We start from the raw sequence: 16,029 nt of genomic DNA, 5'->3' as shown, positions 1-16,029 counted from the left end.
GCCCTCCATACCAGGACACCCCACCCCCCGAACACCTCCATGTGCTCTCCATACTAGGACCCCCCCCCCCCGTACACCTTCATGTGCTCCCCATACTAGGACCCCCCCCCGTACACCTCCATGTGCTCTCCATATTAGGACCCCCCCCTCCTCCCCCTTTGTACACCTCCATGTGCTCTCCATACTAGGACCCCCCCCCCGTACACCTCCATGTGCTCTCCATATTAGGACCCCCCCCTCCTCCCCCTTTGTACACCTCCATGTGCTCTCCATACCAGGACACCCCACCCCCCGAACACCTCCATGTGCTCTCCATACTAGGACCCCCCCCCCCCGTACACCTTCATGTGCTCCCCATACTAGGACCCCCCCCCCCGTACACCTCCATGTGCTCTCCATATTAGGACCCCCCCCTCCTCCCCCTTTGTACACCTCCATGTGCTCTCCATACCAGGACACCCCCCCCCCCGAACACCTCCATGTGCTCTCCATACTCGGACCCCCCCCCCCCGTACACCTTCATGTGCTCCCCATACTAGGACCCCCCCCCCGTACACCTCCATGTGCTCTCCATATTAGGACCCCCCCCTCCTCCCCCTTTGTACACCTCCATGTGCTCTCCATACCAGGACACCCCCCTCCCCGTACACCTCCATGTGCTCTCCATTCTAGGACGCCTCCATGTGCCCTCCATACCAGGACACCCCCCCCCCGTACACCTCCATGTGCTCTCCATACCAGGACACCCCCCTTGTACACCTCCATGTGCTCTCCATACCAGGACACCCCCCTTGTACACCTCCATGTGCTCTCCATACCAGGACACCCCACTCCCCATACACCTCCATGTGCTCTCCATAGTAGGTCCCCCCCCCACACCTCCATGTGCTCTCCATACTAGGTACTAGGACCTACCCCCCCCCCCCCCCCCCCCCCCCGTACACCTCCACGTGTTCTCCATACTAGGTACTAGGACCCTCCCCCCCCCGTACACCTCCATGTGCTCTCCATACTAGGACCCCCCCCCCCCCCGTACACCTCCATGTGCTCTCCATACTAGGACCCCCCTCCCCCGTACACCTCCATGTGCTCTCCATTACTAGGACCCCCCCCGTACACCTCCATGTGTTCTATATACTAGGACCCCCCCCCCCCCCCCGTACACCTCCATGTGCTCTCCATAGTAGGACCCCTCCCGTACACCTCCATGTGCTCTCCATACCAGGACCCCCCCCGTACACTTCCATGTGCTCTCCATACCAGGACACCCCCTCCGTACACCTCCATGTGCTCTCCATACCAGGACCCCCCCGTACACCTCCATGTGCTCTCCATACCAGGACCCCCCCCCCGTACACCTCCATGTGCTCTCCATAGTAGGACCCCCCCCCACCTCCATGTGCTCTCCATACTAGGTACTAGGACCCTCCCCCCCCCCCCCCCGTACACCTCCATGCGCTCTCCATATTAGGACCCCCCCCTCCTCCCCCTTTGTACACCTCCATGTGCTCTCTATACTAGGACCCCCCCGTACACCTCCATGTGCTCTCCATACTAGGACCCCCCCGTACACCTCCATGTGCTCTCCATACTAGGACCCCCCCCCCCCCGTACACATCTGTGTGCTCTCCATACTAGGACCCCCCCCAGTACACCTCCATGTGCTCTCCATACTAGGACCCCCCCGTACACCTCCATGTGCTCTCCATACTAGGACCCCCCCCCCCGTACACATCTGTGTGCTCTCCATACCAGGACCCCCCCCCCCCGTACACATCTGTGTGCTCTCCATACCAGGACCCCCCCCCCCCCCCATACACCTCCATGTGCTCTCCATACTAGGACCCCCCCCGTACACCTCCATGTGCTCTCCATACTAGGACCCCCCCGTACACCTCCATGTGCTCTCCATACTAGGACCCCCCCCCCCCCAGTACACCTCCATGTGCTCTCCATACTAGGGCCTACCCCCCCCCCATTACACTGCCATGTGCTCTCCATACTAGGACCCCCCCGTACACCTCCATGTGCTCTCCATACTAGGACCTCCCCCCTCCCCCGTACACCTCCATGTGCTCTCCATACTGGGACCCCCCGTACACCTCCATGTGCTCTCCATTACTAGGACCCCCCCCCCCCCCCCCCCGTACACCTCCATGTGCTCTATATACTAGGACCCCCCGGTACACCTCCATGTGCTCTCCATACCAGGACCCCCCCCGTACACCTCCATGTGCTCTATATACTAGGACCCCCCCGTACACCTCCATGTGCTCTCCATACTAGGACCCCCCCCCCGTACACCTCCATGTGCTCTCCATACCAGGACCCCCCCCGTACACCACCATGTGCTCTCCATACCAGGACACCCCCTCCGTACACCTCCATGTGCTCTCCATACCAGGACCCCCCCCGTACACCTCCATGTGCTCTCCATACCAGGACACCCCCCTCCCCGTACACCTCCACGTGTTTTCCATACCAGGACCCCCCCCCCGTACACCTCCATGTGCTCTCCATAGTAGGAGCCCCCCCCCCCCCACACCTCCATGTGCTCTCCATACTAGGTACTAGGACCCTCCCCCCCCCCCCCGTACACCTCCACGTGTTCTCCATACTAGGTACTAGGACCCTCCCCCCCCCCGTACACCTCCATGCGCTCTCCATATTAGGACCCCCCCCCCCCTCCACCCCCTTTGTACACCTCCATGTGCTCTCTATACTAGGACCCCCCCCCCCGTACACCTCCATGTGCTCTCCATACTAGGACCCCCCCGTACACCTCCATGTGCTCTCCATACTAGGACCCCCCCCCCCCCCGTACACATCTGTGTGCTCTCCATACTAGGACCCCCCCCAGTACACCTCCATGTGCTCTCCATACTAGGACCCCCCCGTACACCTCCATGTGCTCTCCATACCAGGACACCCCCTCCGTACACCTCCATGTGCTCTCCATACCAGGACCCCCCCGTACACCTCCATGTGCTCTCCATACCAGGACCCCCCCCCCCCCGTACACATCTGTGTGCTCTCCATACCAGGGACCCCCCCCCCCATACACCTCCATGTGCTCTCCATACTAGGACCCCCCCCGTACACCTCCATGTGCTCTCCATACTAGGACCCCCCCCCCCCAGTACACCTCCATGTGGCTCTCCATACTAGGGCCTACCCCCCCCCCCCCCCCCCCCCGTTACACTGCCATGTGCTCTCCATACTAGGACCCCCCCCGTACACCTCCATGTGCTCTCCATACTAGGACCTCCCCCCCTCCCCCGTACACCTCCATGTGCTCTCCATACTGGGACCCCCCGTACACCTCCATGTGCTCTCCATTACTAGGACCCCCCCCCCGTACACCTCCATGTGCTCTATATACTAGGACCCCCCGGTACACCTCCATGTGCTCTCCATAGTAAGACCCCCCCCCCAGTACACCTCCATGTGCTCTCCATACCAGGACCCCCCCCCCCCCCCCCGTACACCTCCATGTGCTCTCCATACCAGGACACCCCCCTCCCCGTACACCTCCATGTGCTCTCCATACCAGGACCCCCCACCCCCCGTACACCTCCATGTGCTCTCCATAGTAGGACCCCCCCCCCCACACCTCCATGTGCTCTCCATACTAGGTACTAGGACCCCCCCCCCCCCCCGTACACCTCCATGTGCTCTCCATACTAGGTATTAGGACCCCCCCATACACCTCCATGTGCTCTCCATACTAGGTACTAGGACCCCCCCCCCCCCCCCGTACACCTCCATGTGCTCTCCATACTAGGTATTAGGACCCTCCCCCCCCCCCCCCCCCCGTACAACTCCATGTGCTCTCCATACTAGGGCCTACCCCCCCCCGTTACACTGCCATGTGCTCTCCATACTAGGACCCCCCCCCCCTCCCCCGTACACCTCCATGTGCTCTCCATACTAGGACCCCCCGTACACCTCCATGTGCTCTCCATTACTAGGACCCCCCCCCCCCCCCCGTACACCTCCATGTGCTCTATATACTAGGACCCCCCCGTACACCTCCATGTGCTCTCCATAGTAAGACCCCCCCCCCCCCAGTACACCTCCATGTGCTCTCCATACCAGGACCCCCCCCCCTACACCTCCATGTGCTCTCCATACCAGGACACCCCCCTCCCCGTACACCTCCATGTGCTCTCCATACCAGGACCCCCCCCCCCCCCCCCGTACACCTCCATGTGCTCTCCATAGTAGGACCCCCCCCCCCCACACCTCCATGTGCTCTCCATACTAGGTATTAGGACCCCCCATACACCTCCATGTGCTCTCCATACTAGGTATTAGGACCCTCCCCCCCCCCGTACACCTCCATGTGCTCTCCATACTAGGTATTAGGACCCTCCCCCCCCCGTACAACTCCATGTGCTCTCCATACTAGGGCCTACCCCCCCCCCCCCCCCGTTACACTGCCATGTGCTCTCCATACTAGGTACTAGGACCCCCCCCCCCCCCCGTACACCTCCATGCGCTCTCCATATTAGGACCCCCCCCTCCTCCCCTTTGTACACCTCCATGTGCTCTCCATACTAGGACCCCCCCCCCCCGTACACCTCCATGCGCTCTCCATATTAGGACCCCCCCCCCCTCCTCCCCTTTGTACACCTCCATGTGCTCTCCATACTAGGACCCCCCCCCCCAGTACACCTCCATGTGCTCTCTATACTAGGACCCCCCCCCCCCCAGTACACCCCCATGTGCTCTCCATACTAGGACCCCCTCCCCCCAGTACACCTCCATGTGCTCTCTATACTAGAACCCCCCCCCAGTACACCTCCATGTGCTCTCTATACTAGGACCCCCCCCCCCCCGTACACCTCCATGTGCTCTCCATACTAGGGCCTACCCCCCCCCCCGTACACCTCCATGTGCTCTCCATACTAGGGCCTACCCCCCCCCCCCCCCCCCCCCCCCCGTACACCTCCATGTGCTTTCCATACTAGGAACCCCCCCCCACCCCCGTACACCTCCATGTGCTTTCCATACTAGGAACCCCCCCCCCCCCCGTACACCTCCATGTGCTCTCCATAGTAGGAAACCCCTCCCCCCCCACACCTCCATGTGCTTTCCATACTAGGTACTAGGACCCCCCCCCTCCCCCCCCACACCTCCATGTGCTCTCCATACTAGGTACTAGGACCCCCCCCCCTCCACGTACACCTCCATGCGCTCTCCATATTAGGACCCTCCTCCCCCTTTGTACACCTCCATGTGCTCTCCATACTAGGACCCCCCCCCCCGTACGCCTCCATGTGCTCCCCATACTAGGACCCCCCCCCCCGTACACCTCCATGTGCTCTCCATACTAGGACCCCCCCCCCCCCGTACGCCTCCATGTGCTCTCCATACTAGGACCACCCCCCCACCCCCCCGTACACCTCCATGTGCTCTCCATACTAGGACCCCCCCCCCCCCCGTACGCCTCAATGTGCTCTCCATACTAGGACCCCCCGTACACCTCCATGTGCTCTCCATACTGGGACCCCCCGTACACCTCCATGTGCTCTCCATACTGGGACCCCCCGTACACCTCCATGTGCTCTCCATACTGGGACCCCCCGTACACCTCCATGTGCTCTCCATACTAGGTACTAGGACCTTCCCCCCCCCCCCCCCCCCCGTACACCACCATGTGCTCTCTATACTATGTACTAGGACCCCCCACGTACACCTCCATGTGCTCTCCATACTAGGACCCCCCCCTCCCCTCCCCCCCCCCCCCCCCCCAGGTACACCTCCATGTGCTCTCCATAGTATGCCCCCCCCCCCCCCCCCCCCCGTACACCTCCATGTGCACACAACCTGAGGACAGAGGGTGGCGCTATTTTTGTCTGCAGGTTATCAGGGGACCCTCACATCTGCCTGTAACATCCGGACACTATTCTGCCCTCAGGACTTTATGTAAAACACACGTCAGTAAAGCCTGAAGACAACGATGGAACGTATGGAATAGCCGAGCCGCAATACGAGGAGAGGACCAGCTCCCCCGAGCCCAGTCCAGGTAATGGTCACTGCCTGCTGTGTGTATATAGGGGGCAGTATTACATGTATACATTACACTGTGTAGTATATATAGGGGGTGGTATTACATGTATACATTACACTGTGTAGTATATAGGGGGGCAGTATTACATGTATACATTACACTGTGTAGTATATAGGGGGTGGTATTACATGTATACATTACACTGTGTAGTATATAGGGGGCAGTATTACATGTATACATTACACTGTGTAGTATATAGGGGGCGGTATTACATGTATACATTACACTGTGTAGTAGATAGGGGCGGTATTACATGTATACATTACACTGTGTAGTATATAGGGGGCAGTATTACATGTATACATTACACTGTAGTATATAGGGGGGGCAGTATTACATGTATATATTACACTGTGTAGTATATAGGGGCGGTATTACATGTATACATTACACTGTGTAGTATATAGGGGCGGTATTACATGTATACATTACACTGTGTAGTATATAGGGGGGAGCAGTATTACATGTATACATTACACTGTGTAGTATATAGGGGGGGCAGTATTACATGTATACATTACACTGTGTAGTATATAGGGGGCGGTATTACATGTATACATTACACAGTGTAGTATATAGGGGGCGGTATTACATGTATACATTACACTGTAGTATATAGGGGGGAGCAGTATTACATGTATACATTACACTGTGTAGTATATAGGGGGGCAGTATTACATGTATACATTACACTGTGTAGTATATAGGGGGGGCGGTTTTACATGTATACATTACACTGTAGTATATGGGGGGGCAGTATTAATGTATACATTACACTGTGTAGTATATAGGGGCGGTATTACATGTATACATTACACTGTGTAGTATATAGGGGGGCAGTATTACATGTATACATTACACTGTGTAGTATATAGGGGGTGGTATTACATGTATACATTACACTGTGTAGTATATAGGGGCAGTATTACATGTATACATTACACTGTGTAGTATATAGGGGGCAGTATTACATGTATACATTACACTGTAGTATATAGGGGGGCAGTATTACATGTATACATTACACTGTGTAGTATATAGGGGGGAGCAGTATTACATGTATACATTACACTGTGTAGTATATAGGGGGGAGCAGTATTACATGTATACATTACACTGTGTAGTATATAGGGGGCAGTATTACATGTATACATTACACTGTGTAGTATATAGGGGGCAGTATTACATGTATACATTACACTGTGTAGTATATAGGGGGCGGTATTACATGTATACATTACACTGTGTAGTATATAGGGGGCGGTATTACATGTATACATTACACTGTGTAGTATATAGGGGGCAGTATTACATGTATACATTACACTGTGTAGTATATAGGGGGTGGTATTACATGTATACATTACACTGTGTAGTATATAGGGGGGGCAGTATTACATGTATACATTACACTGTGTAGTATATAGGGGGGAGCAGTATTACATGTATACATTACACTGTGTAGTATATAGGGGCGGTATTACATGTATACATTACACTGTGTAGTATATAGGGGGCGGTATTACATGTATACATTACACAGTGTAGTATATAGGGGGAGGTATTACATGTATACATTACACTGTAGTATATAGGGGGCAGTATTACATGTATACATTACACTGTGTAGTATATAGGGGGTGGTATTACATGTATACATTACACTGTGTAGTATATAGGGGGGAGCAGTATTACATGTATACATTACACTGTGTAGTATATAGGGGCGGTATTACATGTATACATTACACTGTGTAGTATATAGGGGGTGGTATTACATGTATACATTACACTGTGTAGTATATAGGGGGGAGCAGTATTACATGTATACATTACACTGTGTAGTATATAGGGGCGGTATTACATGTATACATTACACTGTGTAGTATATAGGGGGCAGTATTACATGTATACATTACACTGTGTAGTATATAGGGGGTGGTATTACATGTATACATTACACTGTGTAGTATATAGGGGCGGTATTACATGTATACATTACACTGTGTAGTATATAGGGGGCGGTATTACATGTATACATTACACAGTGTAGTATATAGGGGGAGGTATTACATGTATACATTACACTGTAGTATATAGGGGGGAGCAGTATTACATGTATACATTACACTGTGTAGTATATAGGGGGCAGTATTACATGTATACATTACACTGTGTAGTATATAGGGGGCGGTATTACATGTATACATTACACTGTAGTATATAGGGGGCGGTATTACATGTATACATTACACTGTGTAGTGTGTATATAGGGGGCGGTATTACATGTATACATTACACTATGTAGTATATAGGGGGCAGTATTACATGTATACATTACACTGTGTAGTATATAGGGGGCAGTATTACATGTATACATTACACTGTGTAGTATATAGGGGGCGGTATTACATGTATACATTACACTGTGTAGTATATAGGGGGCAGTATTACATGTATACATTACACTGTGTAGTGTATAGGGGGGGGCGCTATTACAAGTATACATTACACTGTGTAGTATATAGGGGGGAGTATTACATGTATACATTACACTGTGTAGTATATAGGGGGTGGTATTACATGTATACATTACACTGTGTAGTATATAGGGGCGGTATTACATGTATACATTACACTGTAGTATATAGGGGGGGCAGTATTACATGTATACATTACACTGTGTAGTATATAGGGGGCAGTATTACATGTATACATTACACTGTGTAGTATATAGGGGGTGGTATTACATGTATACATTACACTGTGTAGTATATAGGGGCGGTATTACATGTATACATTACACTGTGTAGTATATAGGGGGCGGTATTACATGTATACATTACACAGTGTAGTATATAGGGGGAGGTATTACATGTATACATTACACTGTAGTATATAGGGGGCAGTATTACATGTATACATTACACTGTGTAGTATATAGGGGGTGGTATTACATGTATACATTACACTGTGTAGTATATAGGGGGGAGCAGTATTACATGTATACATTACACTGTGTAGTATATAGGGGCGGTATTACATGTATACATTACACTGTGTAGTATATAGGGGGCAGTATTACATGTATACATTACACTGTGTAGTATATAGGGGGTGGTATTACATGTATACATTACACTGTGTAGTATATAGGGGCGGTATTACATGTATACATTACACTGTGTAGTATATAGGGGGCGGTATTACATGTATACATTACACAGTGTAGTATATAGGGGGAGGTATTACATGTATACATTACACTGTAGTATATAGGGGGGAGCAGTATTACATGTATACATTACACTGTGTAGTATATAGGGGGCAGTATTACATGTATACATTACACTGTGTAGTATATAGGGGGCGGTATTACATGTATACATTACACTGTAGTATATAGGGGGGCGGTATTACATGTATACATTACACTGTGTAGTGTGTATATAGGGGGCGGTATTACATGTATACATTACACTATGTAGTATATAGGGGGCAGTATTACATGTATACATTACACTGTGTAGTATATAGGGGGCAGTATTACATGTATACATTACACTGTGTAGTATATAGGGGGCGGTATTACATGTATACATTACACTGTGTAGTATATAGGGGGCAGTATTACATGTATACATTACACTGTGTAGTATATAGGGGGCGGTATTACATGTATACATTACACTGTGTAGTGTATAGGGGGGGGCGCTATTACAAGTATACATTACACTGTGTAGTATATAGGGGGGAGTATTACATGTATACATTACACTGTGTAGTATATAGGGGGTGGTATTACATGTATACATTACACTGTGTAGTATATAGGGGCGGTATTACATGTATACATTACACTGTAGTATATAGGGGGGGCAGTATTACATGTATACATTACACTGTGTAGTATATAGGGGGCAGTATTACATGTATACATTACACTGTGTAGTATATAGGGGGTGGTATTACATGTATACATTACACTGTGTAGTATATAGGGGCGGTATTACATGTATACATTACACTGTAGTATATAGGGGGGGCAGTATTACATGTATACATTACACTGTGTAGTATATAGGGGGCAGTATTACATGTATACATTACACTGTGTAGTAGATAGGGGCGGTATTACATGTATACATTACACTGTGTAGTATATAGGGGGGAGCAGTATTACATGTATACATTACACTGTATTATATAGGGGGCGGTATTACATGTATACATTACACTGTGTAGTATATAGGGGGCGGTATTACATGTATACATTACACTGTGTAGTATATAGGGGGCAGTATTACATGTATACATTACACTGTGTAGTATATAGGGGGGCAGTATTACATGTATACATTACACTGTGTAGTATATAGGGGGGAGCAGTATTACATGTATACATTACACTGTGTAGTATATAGGGGGCGGTATTACATGTATACATTACACTGTAGTATATAGGGGGCAGTATTACATGTATACATTACACTGTGTAGTATATAGGGGGCAGTATTACATGTATACATTACACTGTGTAGTAGATAGGGGCGGTATTACATGTATACATTACACTGTGTAGTATATAGGGGGCAGTATTACATGTATACATTACACTGTGTAGTGTATAGGGGGGGCGCTATTACATGTATACATTACACTGTGTAGTATATAGGGGGGAGCAGTATTACATGTATACATTACACTGTGTAGTATATAGGGGGGGGCAGTATTACATGTATACATTACACTGTGTAGTGTATAGGGGGGGCGCTATTACATGTATACATTACACTGTGTAGTATATAGGGGGGAGCAGTATTACATGTATACATTACACTGTGTAGTATATAGGGGGGAGCAGTATTACATGTATACATTACACTGTGTAGTATATAGGGGGCAGTATTACATGTATACATTACACTGTGTAGTAGATAGGGGCGGTATTACATGTATACATTACACTGTGTAGTATATAGGGGGCAGTATTACAAGTATACATTACACTGTGTAGTGTATAGGGGGGGCGCTATTACATGTATACATTACACTGTGTAGTATATATGGGGGAGCAGTATTACATGTATACATTACACTGTGTAGTAGATAGGGGCGGTATTACATGTATACATTACACTGTGTAGTATATAGGGGAGCAGTATTACATGTATACATTACACTGTATTATATAGGGGGCGGTATTACATGTATACTTTACACTGTATTATATAGGGGGCGCTATTACATGTATACATTACACTGTGTAGTATATAGGGGGGGAGCAGTATTACATGTATACATTACACTGTGTAGTATATAGGGGGAGGTATTACATGTATACATTACACTGTGTAGTGTATAGGGGGGGCGCTATTACATGTATACATTACACTGTGTAGTATATAGGGGGGAGCAGTATTACATGTATACATTACACTGTGTAGTATATAGGGGGCGGTATTACATGTATACATTACACTGTGTAGTGTATATATAGGAGCAGTATTACATGTATACATTACACTGTGTAGTATATAGGGGGCAGTATTACATGTATACATTACACTGTGTAGTATATAGGGGGAGGTATTACATGTATACATTACACTGTGTAGTAGATAGGGGTGGTATTACATGTATACATTACACTGCAGTATATAGGGGGAGCAGTATTACATGTATACATTACACTGTATTATATAGGGGGCGGTATTACATGTATACATTACACTGTGTAGTATATAGGGGGCAGTATTACATGTATACATTACACTGTGTAGTATATAGGGGGGAGCAGTATTACATGTATACATTACACTGTGTAATATATAGGGGGGAGCAGTATTACATGTATACATTACACTGTGTAGTATATAGGGGCAGTATTACATGTATACATTACACTGTGTAGTATATAGGGGGTAGCAGTATTACATGTATACATTACACTGTGTAGTATATAGGGGGAGGTATTACATGTATACATTACACTGTGTAGTATATAGGGGGCAGTATTACATGTATACATTACATTGTGTTGTATATAGGGGGCGGTATTACATGTATACATTACACTGTGTAGTATATAGGGGAGCAGTATTACATGTATACATTACACTGTAGTATATAGGGGGCGGTATTACATGTATACATTACACTGTGTAGTATATAGGGGGGAGCAGTATTACATGTATACATTACACTGTGTAGTGTATAGGGGGGGCTCTATTACATGTATACATTACACTGTGTAGTATATAGGGGGGCAGTATTACATGTATACATTACACTGTGTAGTATATAGGGGGGGCAGTATTACATGTATACATTACACTGTAGTATATAGGGGAGGTATTACATGTATACATTACACTGTGTAGTATATAGGGGGCGGTATTACATGTATACATTACACTGTGTAGTATATAGGGGGGAGCAGTATTACATGTATACATTACACTGTGTAGTATATAGGGGGGAGCAGTATTACATGTATACATTACACTGTGTAGTATATAGGGGGAGGTATTACATGTATACATTACACTATGTAGTATATAGGAGCAGTATTACATGTATACATTACACTGTGTAGTATATAGGGGGCAGTATTACATGTATACATTACACTGTGTAGTATATAGGGGGCGGTATTACATGTATACATTACACTGTGTAGTATATAGGGGGGCAGTATTACATGTATACATTACACTGTGTAGTATATAGGGGGGAGCAGTATTACATGTATACATTACACTGTGTAGTATATAGGGGCGGTATTACATGTATACATTACACTGTGTAGTATATAGGGGGCAGTATTACATGTATATATTACACTGTGTAGTATATATAGGGGGCGGTATTACATGTATACATTTCACTGTGCAGTATATAGGGGGAGCAGTATTACATGTATACATTACACTGTATTATATAGGGGGCGGTATTACATGTATACATTACACTGTGTAGTATATAGGGGGCAGTATTACATGTATGCATTACACTGTAGTATATAGGGGGGAGCAGTATTACATGTATACATTACACTGTGTAGTATATAGGGGGCAGTATTACATGTATACATTACACTGTGTAGTGTATAGGGGGTGGTATTACATGTATACATTACACTGTGTAGTATATAGGGGGGCAGTATTACATGTATACATTACACTGTGTAGTATATAGGGGGCAGTATTACATGTATACATTACACTGTGTAGTATATAGGGGCAGTATTACATGTATACATTACACTGTGTAGTATATATAGGGGGCAGTATTACATGTATACATTACACTGTGTAGTATATAGGGGGCAGTATTACATGTATATAGGGGGCAGTATTACATGTATACATTACACTGTGTAGTATATAGGGGCAGTATTACATGTATACATTACACTGTGTAGTATATAGGGGGAGGTATTACATATATACATTACACTGTGTAGTATATAGGGGGCAGTATTACATGTATACATTACACTGTGTAGTATATAGGGGGCGGTATTACATGTATACATTACACTGTGTAGTATATAGGGGGAGGTATTACATGTATACATTACACTGTGTAGTATATAGGGGGCAGTATTACATGTATACATTACACTGTGTAGTATATAGGGGGCGGTATTACATGTATACATTACACTGTGTAGTATATAGGGGGAGGTATTACATGTATACATTACACTGTGTAGTATATAGGGGGCAGTATTACATGTATACATTACACTGTGTAGTATATAGGGGGGAGCAGTATTACATGTATATATATGCGGGCAGTATTACATGTATACATTACACTGTGTAGTATATATATGTGGGGGGCAGTATTACATGTATACATTACACTGTGTAGTGTATATATGTGGGGGGCACTGTCTCTGACCCCGCTGGGCCGCTGTTCTGCCTGATTTATCTGTATTCCCTCCATGTCTGATCAGTCTGTAACCCTGTATTTCTGGCTGGGCGGCCCCAGAGGAGCAGGACATGTCTCGTGGCCGGCCGTTTTTTTCTGTAGAGAGTCAGACAGCCTACAAGGTGCGTCACAGGAGAATGGCCATAAAGGTGGAGGAGCTGATCCGCCAAGTGCAGCATCACCCGGCGCTGTGGAGACCGTCAGACCCGGGGTACAGCGACCGCTATAGGAAAGCAGCTGCATGGCTGTCAGTGTGCCAGAGCCTGTACCCGGACTGGGACGAGCTGGACGAAGGCGATAAAGGCATCCTAGGTAAGAGCCTTACGGAGAATATATATGTGTGTGTGTGTACAGGGTGACTTAGGCTCTTCCGCTAGCCATGGTGGAGTCAGTGTACAGAATTACCGTATTTCCTCCAAAATAAGACAGTACAGCTACTATATATCTACCATGTTTCCCCATAAATCTGACTGTGTCTTATATAAATTTGTGCTCCCACAGATGTGCTGTGTCCTATTACCAGGGTACATCTTATATTTACATCTTATATGAACAGAAAAAATTGAACATTTATTGTATACTGTACAGTAGTTGTTATCACAAACCAGCATACCTAGACATAACCCTGGTGGTTGCGGGGGTCTTACATTCGGGGATGCCTTACTTTTAAGCTATCCTGAAAATCAAAACACAGCAATCACTGAGCTCAGAGAGACCAGCGACAAAAGTATCAAATGGAGTACTCACTGAAGAGTCTCCACTGATGCATTGCCCCCTATAAATTTAAATATGCAAAAGAAGGGTCTGTGGAGTCTCAGTTACGAGTCTCAAAACAGGTGAATAGCCAGATATCCCTTCAGGGGCCAAGGGGGTGCCTCCCAGTGGGGAGATCACCTAACCACCCTGATACGTAGCCCCTTAAGGTGATCTCCCCACTGGGAGGCACCCCCTTGGCCCCTGGAGGGATTTCTGGCTATTCCCCTGTTTTGAGACTCGTAACTGAGACTCCACAGACCCTTCTTTTGCATATTTAAATTTATAGGGGGCAATGCATCAGTGGAGACTCTTCAGTGAGTACTCCATTTGATATTTTTGTCGCTGGTCTCTCTGAGCTCAGTGATTGCTGTGTTTTGTTGCTCTATTTTTCATTGCCCCGTTAGCCAGAATCCTACTCCACACTGACGAGGGGCAACTACCCCGAAAAGATAGTCTGTGGATGGATGCCTAGCCTTGGTAACCCTTGTCATGTCGCAATACTCGCCACAGAGTTAGACATTGACGTAAAAGGGGCCACCCTGGTATTTCCCTATTTATGTTCCAATACTCGCAACTGAGTGGGACTTAAGGGGCTATTTATCAGGGTGGTTTGGTGATCTCCCCACTGGGAGGCTCCCCTTGGCAATAGGCTTCCCTCCCCTGGAGGGATATCTGGCTATTCCCGTGTTTTGAGATACGTAACTGAGACTCTACGGACCCTTCTTTTGCAAATCCTGCACTATGCCTTATACTCGGGGAAACATGGGAGTAGGTGTGTGCTCTGTACTTTATTACCCCGTGCCACTGATATCACCAGCACCACCACCTTGCGTCCTGCTGTGTCCCATAAATGACATAAAATGGCCTAACATAGGGGGCACACGACCTTGAGCCTTTCTTTGCGTCCTTTGCAGTATAGATTGTATATGGAGGACACATGGTCACGTGCCCCCCTCATGTTCAGCCTTGTTACGGACATACCAGCGTTCACAGGGCACGGCAGGAAGGGGGCGAAACTCCTGATATCAGCGTTATGGGGCAGTTCATACACCGACTAATGCTGTACACCCCGCAATCCTGCTGCAGAATGGCCAACCCAATCCAGTGAGGTATGGCACCTCCAGGTGTCCCTGACGTTAAATATGGCTGTCCTATGTAATCACAGTCATCCTGATGGTGGTGTATCCTGTCCTATGTAATCACAGTCATCCTGATGGTGTATCCTGTCCTATGTAATCACAGTCATCCTGATGATG

At 47.8% G+C, this 16,029-nt stretch overlaps 1 protein-coding gene across 5 annotated transcripts in view; it reads left to right on the top strand.

Moving 5' to 3' along the window:
- The window catches only part of LOC138802459 (uncharacterized), a 55,517-nt gene that overhangs the window by 20,351 nt on the left and 19,137 nt on the right, over positions 1–16,029 (top strand). For 4 of the 5 annotated variants that reach the window (XM_069985795.1, XM_069985793.1, XM_069985794.1 and 1 more), the window contains 2 exons: positions 5,924–6,031; positions 14,078–14,329. The exons of the other annotated variant lie outside the window; for it this stretch is intronic. In XM_069985795.1, the coding sequence (XP_069841896.1) occupies positions 14,089–14,329 (241 nt within the window). In that variant the 5' untranslated portion in view covers positions 5,924–6,031; positions 14,078–14,088. The remainder of the gene's footprint in view (positions 1–5,923; positions 6,032–14,077; positions 14,330–16,029) is intronic. 5 annotated transcript variants of the gene reach the window in all.

This window comes from Dendropsophus ebraccatus, chromosome 10 (genome assembly GCF_027789765.1).
Source record: "Dendropsophus ebraccatus isolate aDenEbr1 chromosome 10, aDenEbr1.pat, whole genome shotgun sequence".
NCBI classification, from domain to species: Eukaryota; Metazoa; Chordata; class Amphibia; order Anura; family Hylidae; genus Dendropsophus; species Dendropsophus ebraccatus.
The sequence above is the reverse complement of the archived record's forward strand: the minus strand, read 5'-3'. Positions and strand labels throughout refer to the sequence as shown.